General features: G+C 41.7%; 1 protein-coding gene across 1 annotated transcript; it reads left to right on the top strand.

Moving 5' to 3' along the window:
• Nucleotides 2,526-7,841, top strand: LOC8082457 (probable serine/threonine-protein kinase PIX7). The gene is made up of 6 exons (XM_002458022.2): nucleotides 2,526-3,059; nucleotides 4,475-4,812; nucleotides 4,910-5,045; nucleotides 5,712-5,848; nucleotides 5,918-6,041; nucleotides 6,881-7,841. Exons 1-6 carry the CDS (start codon nucleotides 2,825-2,827, stop codon nucleotides 7,387-7,389), a joined length of 1,479 nt encoding a protein of 492 aa, XP_002458067.1. The 5' UTR covers nucleotides 2,526-2,824; the 3' UTR covers nucleotides 7,390-7,841.

The raw sequence follows: 8,431 nt of genomic DNA, 5'->3' as shown, positions 1-8,431 counted from the left end.
GCCTACTGTAGTATTTTGTTTATATTTGATAATTATTATTTAATCATTAACTAATTAGACTCAAAAAATTCGTCTCGCAAATTACAGCCAAACTATATAATTAATTGTTTTTTATTTAATTAATACTCTATATATGTGTCAAATTATTTGATGCAACAGAAATCTTAAAAAAATTTGGGAACTAACGGCCTGTTTAGATTGGGGATGAAAATTTTTTGGGTGTCACATCGGATGTGTCGGAAGGATGTCGGGAGGGTTTTTAGAAACTAATAAAAAAGCAAATTACATAGCTCGTCAGGAAACTGCAAGACAAATTTATTAAGCATAATTAATCTATCATTAGCATATGTGGGTTACTGTAGCACTTAAGGCTAATCATTGAGTAACTAGGCTTAAAAGATTCGTCTCGCGATTCTCAACTAAACTGTGTAATTAGTTTATTTTTTTTATGTATATTTAATGTTTTATGTATGTGTCCAAAGATTCGACGAAATGGATGAAAATTTTTTAGTGTAAGGGCACTCACAATACAAGACTTTATCACAGAGTCTAAGACAATTAATTACATATTATTTATGGTATTTTGCTGATGTGGTAGCATATTTATTAAAGAAAGAGATAGAAAAAATAAGACTCCAAGTCTTATTTAGACTCTAAGTCCACATTGTTTAAGGTAATAAATAACTTTAGATAGAGTCTGCATCATCCTCGGCCGCTGGGGCCCCATGGGGGATGCCCGCGAGCGCCGTGACTGGCTCGCCGGGCCTGCTTCCGGGCCCCACCTATTGCGGCGTTGTCGCTGGGAGGCTGGGCACAACGGCGCGGCATGAACAGGCGGGTTGTCCGATGGCCTCACGCGGGGTTCTTGCATGGACTCACTGCTCCGTTGGATTTGAAATGGACGGTGGTTTTGAGGTCGTAGCATAAAACAACCTTTGGTACTTTTCATTTTCAATCAAACTTCCAAGAGTTGTAGGTTTTCCTTAGCAAGCACCAGTGTTCAAAACTTCAAATGCCACCTCTTGTCAGTTGTCACCCAATTTTAACAACGCATTCTTATGTTACCACTACTGTCAGGTCCCACGTAGAATCGACGTGCTTTATTTCTGAAAAACTATACATGTAACAAATTCTATCTCAAAGTACAAACTTGAAAGATGTCATTTAGGCGTAGACTATAAATTTTATTTTGTCGAACTAAATCTGTAGTTTCATGATAAGTTGCACATCAAATATGTAGCTGTGCAATATAAAGTATGTTCACATTAAACATAATAGTTTTGTGATACGTTGACAAAAAGTATATTTATAATGCAAGTTATTAAATATGTAGATAGTTCTCTCCAATATTGCACCATGAGCAACCATAATGTGTGAAAAAAGCAGTCCATAAGACTTAAAATATTCTATATAAGCTAGCTGAATATTGTGGAACTAGTCCATATAGTAGTCCATAACAAAAGCTACCCATAAGACTATGGACTACCCATAAGAAATAAAAAATATATCAGTGGAGAGAAGAGGGATTGATGATTGGCTGGTTGTGCTTTTGAATGATTTTTTTTATGTGTTAGTGGATCAATTGTTTATCCATTTAGACTACTCATATGGACTACCATATTGTGGCAACAACAATAACTAAAGTTCACTGACGCAAAAGCTACTCTTATGGACTAACTAGTCTAAATACACTGTGGTTGCTCTAACTCCATGTGGGTTGCCAAGCTTATCTTAGGCATCATAGGCATGAGTAATTATGAAATAAAATAGGGAGGTGTCCCAATAAAGTATAACTCCAACTATTTTAATCTAACCAACCTTTGGAGGTTTGCAAATGCAATATGTTTTTTTTTGAAGGTAAACATGAGGAGTACAAAAAACCCTCTACTGTGCTTTTATTGATTTTATTTTTTTAAATAGAGTACAAGTCCTGATAAGCAAATGCAATATGTTGTACTTGACTAGGAGCATGTCAACATAGGGGGTGTTTTAGTTATCCTTCTATTCAAAAAAGAATTAAGTTTTGGTTCATCATTTTATATAATGGAACTAAACATCATACAAAATTTTTTAGCAAAAGGTGGTTATTCTCTATTTTGGATTTTGGCCTCAAGAAGCCAAAAAAACCCAAAAAGCCTTAGAGGATGATAATAAATTCTGCACTTTAGATTGAACTAAACATAACCCTGAAAATTTTGGCATTTTGCATTCCATCATTCCAAAATAGTTGGCATTTTACATTTTGCATTTTTTTGGAATTAAATAACCCCATATTATGGTTTGAAAATACTTTTATATTGTATACACTATGTTCAATCTTGACTTAAATGAGTATATATAGAAAAAAAAATCGGTGAATACTGAAGATGGTACATCTGTCATTTTGCAATCAAGAACATTGAACATTTTGCAGTGCAGGGAAAATATGAGGACCGAGTTTCCGACAGAGGGGGCTGTTTTTGCAAAAGACCGGCCTCTGTCCCTGCGGACGGGCGTCAAAAGACCCTGCCCCGTCCTCGCCACAGTCAGCCAGTCAGTCCCGTCCCGTCCCGTTCCCCGGCCACGGTCTTCGCCAAATTCCCACGCCCCTGCCCAGCCTGCCCGAATCCTCGCGCTTTACCCTGCCCGCTCTGCCCCCCATTCACACTCTCGCTGCTCCGCTCGGCTCGTCGGGACGCGCCCCTCCGCCTCGCCATGATGCCCGCCCACGCGCTCGCCGGAGGCCGCGCGCGGCGGCTTCCCATTCCGCAACGCTGACGAGAGTGTCTCTCAGCGGGGGTGTTTCAGGCGTTCATTTGGTTCGGGAAGAGGGGGGAGTGCGGCGATGGGGAAGCAGCAGCAGGAGGGGAAGCGGCGCCGCGGGGAGAAGGACGGGAAGCGGAAAGGGACGGGGAAGGCGGCGGCGGCGGCGGTGGCGGTGGTGAAGGTGCCGGAGGACGCGGCGCCAGTGACCGGGTGCTGGATCCGCTTCCCGCGCCTGCGCCTCCGCGGCTGCATGTCGTCGCGCGCCAAGGTCGACTCCTCCACCAGCGCGCGTCGCGGCGGCGGCGGCGGCGGGGGTAAGAACTGCTGTCGTATTTGCTAGTATCCTGGTAGTACTCGCTTGTTTGTTTCACTGGTCTCTCTCTTCGTGCTTCTCTCGCTTGCGCCATCGTGGGATTTCACATGCTCGCTCGCTCGCTCGCTCGCCTGTCTGTGTACACACGGGCACGGCTGCCAGGGGAAACCCGTACGCGCGCTGCAGAGGTCAGAGAGGTGGTGGAAGCATGGATTGCTTTGCCTAGTATTTCTTTTTGGTTGAGTTGATGTTGATCGGACTATGGGCGGGCGGATTGCATGATTGGAATTGGATGTGCGTTGGTGTGCACTAATGTCTCGGGTGGGTGGTACAACTTAACCGTGCGACATTGAGAGCTGGACAGAGTGGGTGGTGTCGGGTGGGATTGGTATGCCCCGGATGACATGTATGGTTCATTCCGTTTTACTTTCCCGCAGTGGTAGATAAGCTGACGTGATGTCTGCTGCCTGCTCTGTGCTCTTGTCTATGAGCTGGAATGCTGCCATTGACGGGCATGGGTAAATATGTGAGGTTGCTTCAGTGCTGGGGGATTTTAAATGGTTGAAGTACGAACAGCTTGGCTGAAATGCGGGTACTGGTTTGGTTGCTGCAAGATGGGTGGATGTTGGCGCTAGCCGGAGAGATGCTCAAATTGGGTTTAAATTTAACATTTGTCTTTTTCTGGTTCGTTTATTTGTAAATGTGTAGAATTGTTGAATTGGTTGATTTGCAGGCACATGTTTGGCTGTGAATATAACAAAATAGTTAGGACCCCCCTTTTTTTTGGCAGGATACAAGGATTTCTATTCCACACAAAAAATTGGTTGAACACACTTGGAATGTGGGCAAATGAGTTTCTTTGAATGGAGTGTCAAGTGAATGTCGAGTGGGATACCTTAGTTGTGGTTGGGAAACCAAAATAGAAAGTGCTCTGATTGGTTCGCTAGACAATATGCTTTGTAGTTAGTAGTACTTAGTACTAAGCCACACCTCATAGAGCATTTATGTGATACACACTAAAATTATCAGATGCGTCATTAAACTATACTCAGCGTTGATAGTTACGCATATGGAATATCAACTTCAACTGGACTACAGGAGGACAGTAAACTTAAGTCTTAAAACTTACAACACTGGGATGTAGAATCTGTCTCGTGAATTATGCATGGGGTTGACTCGTTCCAGATTCACTATCTGTTAATGGAAAACATGGATATTTATTTTATTAGTACTATTTACTATTTAGGGACTTAGGATTTGTCTGGATCTGAGGATTTGGATTGGATTCATATCCTCAGGATTTTGAGATTTGGTTTGAAAGACTAAATCCTAAAAATTTTTCATAGCAACTGTGCTCTTACTCAGTGTTTTCATGTTTGAATAATCCTCAAGTGTTTATCACCTCTACATGTGTAGAAACCAAACCAGTGCCTGATGATGGTTGCCAGGACCAATCAGTCCCACCAGCCTCTGGTTCCACAACAACCAGTAACACCGGAAGTATCTCACCTTCTTCCATAGTTGGAGAGGAGCTAAAACTAGCTTTCCAACTGCGTAGATTTACTTTTAATGAACTGAAGTGTGCCACAAGAAACTTCCGACCTGAGAGTCTTCTTGGTGAGGGAGGTTTTGGCTGTGTCTTTAAAGGATGGATTGAGGAGAATGGAACTGCTCCTGTTAAGCCAGGCACTGGATTAACTGTTGCTGTCAAGACACTTAACCATGATGGGTTGCAGGGGCATAAAGAGTGGGTGGTACGTTTTGTCTTTCCTTGGTATACTTTGTTGAAGAGAGTATTATTCAGCTCTCTGCTAATGCGTCACTAAGCAAAGTACCATTGTTTGTCTGCAGGCAGAAGTTGATTTTCTTGGAAACCTTCAGCATCCACATCTAGTGAAATTGGTTGGCTACTGCATTGAAGATGACCAAAGGTTGCTTGTGTATGAATTTATGCCCCGTGGAAGTTTGGAGAATCATCTTTTTAGAAGCAAGTATCTCTTAATCTTACCTTTATTAGTTTTATGTAACATATATGCTATTGTTATCCTTTTTTCCCCTTTCTATTGGTTAATCCATGTTAGTGTTTCTGTTCTTGTGATGATAAATACAATGTGATATTCTAACACATGTGGTACAGTCACTTCTATTTTGGTCATCACATGTGCACGGGCACTTAGTTTTGGTTAACACAAGTGATATGGACACCTTAACTGACCAGGGGATCGTTTGTCATAAAGTTTCCCACTGTGTGAGGGAATAATTTTTTGGTCAACCGAGTACATTTACTAATATCTTGATCTGATAATTTGATGTATAGGAATTCATAAGGAAATGATTAAGGTGTTCTGTTGATTGTCGCCTAGCTGTTTGTTTTAAGCATCCTTTACTGTAGGCGGTTTTACATGTTTCCGTTTTGCATTTTCTCTTGTTAGAGTGTTATAATTTTTATTAAACAAAATGATTTGACTGCTATTTATTGGGTTTCGACTTTCTAATAGTTCTGTTACTGAGAATTTTGTTTGCTGCTATTGCTGAGAGGATTTTATGTGCCAAATTTGACCAGTGTTAAGTTGTTTTGTTTTGTCATAATTTCATCTTGAACCTTCACATACCCATCTAATAACAGTTTTTTGTATAATTCTGTATCAAATAGAGTCATTGCCTCTCCCATGGGCCATTAGAATGAAAATTGCTCTTGGTGCTGCCAAAGGCCTTGCTTTTCTTCATGAAGAAGCTGAAAGACCAGTAATATATCGGGACTTCAAAACATCCAATATTCTTTTAGATGCGGTAAGCAACTATATTGAAATGTTAACTCTGTCCGTTCATACAATTGTATTTGCTAACATATTCTTTCAGGACTATAATGCAAAACTCTCTGATTTTGGACTTGCTAAAGATGGACCTGAGGGTGATAAAACGCATGTGTCAACTAGGGTCATGGGAACATATGGATATGCTGCGCCTGAATATGTAATGACAGGTGTGTTGATAAATTATGATATTGCTTAATCTATGTTCATATTTGTAGTGGATATTTCTTGCGGTTGTTTATTACGTGTTCTGTAAACATGTCAGCCAGCTGTCAAAATAATGTGCTAAAATGCTGTAAACTTTCAATGCATTCTAAGGTCTGGAGTTGTGTGTGTGTAGCACACAACACAGGCATGGACATGTGTGCACACACAACTTCAGTAAACCTAAACACTCATGTGTGTGCGCACACATGGCAGACAGAAGTTGTGTATGGCACACATGCAACGTGTTTGTTGTAGGTTGAGGTTTTTTTGTCTGTGTATGTATGTGTTGTAAGCCTGCTTGCATTCTAGTACACTGAACTTGTGTATGTGACACAGAGAAACTTTGTGTGTGACACACGTGCACATATGATTTGGGGTAAACGAAAGTTCTGCTCGGCACACACAAAACTTGTGTTGTAGGTTGAGATTGTGTGTCTGTTTATGCATGTGCTGTAAGCTTACTTGCATTCTAGTACACTGAACTTGTGTATGTGACACGCAGAAACTTTGTGTGTGACACACATGCACATATGATTTGGAGTAAACTGGAGCTTCTTTTTCTTGTTTAGGTGCTAGGTAGGCTAGATACTACTCCCTCCGCTCCAATTTCTAGCTTGTTTTGGCATTTTTAGATACACAACTTTTATTATGTATCTAGACACATCGTATATCTAGGTGCATAGCAAAATTTATGTACCTAGAAAAGCTAAAATGACCTATAATTTGAGACAGGATGGTATTGTTTTAGGAGCCTGTTAAATTTCTGTGTTTCCTACTGCTTATAAGTTCCTTTCTCATCCAGGTCACCTGACATCAAAGAGTGATGTATATAGCTTTGGTGTGGTACTACTAGAGATGATGACTGGTAGAAGGTCAATGGACAAGAACAGGCCAAATGGAGAACACAACCTGGTTGAATGGGCACGCCCTTATCTGGGAGAAAGGCGCAGATTCTATAAGCTTGTAGATCCTCGTTTGGATGGGAACTTCTCCATAAAAGGTGCTCAGAAGACGGCTCAGCTGGCCCATGCCTGCCTCAGCCGTGACCCCAAGGCTAGGCCTCTGATGAGCCAAGTGGTGGAGGTTCTGAAGCCTCTCCAGAACCTCAAGGACATGGCCAGCTCTTCCTACTTCTTCCAGTCCATGCAACATGAGCGGCGCACAACCCTTGCCAACCCACATGGCAGTCAAAGCATGAAAGCGCAGAGTACCTTTGCGCGGAACGGGCAGCAGCCCATGAGGAGCCTCTCGTATGGCCCTCATGCTTCCCCGTATCGCCAGTCGCCAAGGCTTGACAGCAAGCGGCAATGAGTCATGGTGCTTGTTTGTCGACCATAACATATTTCAAGACTGAAGTTGGTAACCACAACTGGTGTATGAACTTAACCATCCAGCACCTCCATAGCATCTAAGCTCCTAATATTGTGGATGAAGCAGCAACAATGATTCGAATTTTGCATATTATCTGCGGTTGTGATTTTTTTTTCTTGTTATCGCTTAGATTTAGCTGTCCTATCTCTACAGCTCTAGATACCTTGACTTGAAAGGTGGGACTAAACAGGGTTTTGACCGGTCTTTGAAACAATGCTCAGGCAGCAGATGCTTGGGATTTGTTCCTTCCTGGAAACCATCAGTAGGTAAGTCTGATAAGTCTGTTTTGCTACTCTTTGATCTGTTATTTAAACTGTCGGTTGCTTTGTAATTAATTGTCATGTGGAGAAAAGCAAAAAGGATCAATGGATGAAAGATCATCGGTGTCGACATCATCGTTCCATAATGCATGCTTGATGGCAATAGCCCATCTGCTCACGCTCAGTTTGAGGCCCTTGCATGTGCCATTGATGTTGTGACAGAGCTCGCTTTCAGGTGGTGGTACAGATCTGCCAGATCATAATCATGCTTGCTTATGGCTGCCATTACTTCTGGCATTTACGGTTCTTTCGACTTCGATTGATGCAACATGATGGCAGCCTGGCTGAGGCCTCGTTTAGTTTCGAAAACTGAAAAGTTTTCGGAACTGTAGCACTTTCGTTTTTATTTGACAAATATTATCTAATCATAGAGTAACTAGGTTTAAAAGATTTATCTCGTGATTTACAGTTAAACTGTGTAATTAGTTTTTATATTCGTCTATATTTAATACTCCATGCATGTGACGTAAGATTCGATGTGACGGGAAATCTTGAAAAAATTTTGGTTTTTGGGGTGAACTAAACAAGGCCTGAGTGGCTGTGGTGGCAACATGATGGTAATCAACTGACCAACAGACCATGACCGCAGTAGCATCAATGTTTCGTCTGGTACAGTATGTGTCTATGTGCTCAGCTGCGGTTGTGTACAATGTGCAGTCTAG

The sequence above is a fragment of the Sorghum bicolor genome, chromosome 3 (genome assembly GCF_000003195.3).
Source record: "Sorghum bicolor cultivar BTx623 chromosome 3, Sorghum_bicolor_NCBIv3, whole genome shotgun sequence".
Taxonomy (NCBI): Eukaryota; Viridiplantae; Streptophyta; class Magnoliopsida; order Poales; family Poaceae; genus Sorghum; species Sorghum bicolor.
The sequence above is the reverse complement of the archived record's forward strand: the minus strand, read 5'-3'. Positions and strand labels throughout refer to the sequence as shown.

Coding starts and splice junctions, on each gene's coding strand:
- LOC8082457 (XM_002458022.2), top strand. CDS start 2,825: ATGGGGAAGCAGCAGCAGGAGGGGAAGCGGCGCCGCGGGGAGAAGGAC. Junction 5,849..5,917: donor CCAATATTCTTTTAGATGCG/GTAAGCAACTAT, acceptor ATATTCTTTCAG/GACTATAATGCAAAACTCTC. Junction 6,042..6,880: donor GCCTGAATATGTAATGACAG/GTGTGTTGATAA, acceptor TTTCTCATCCAG/GTCACCTGACATCAAAGAGT.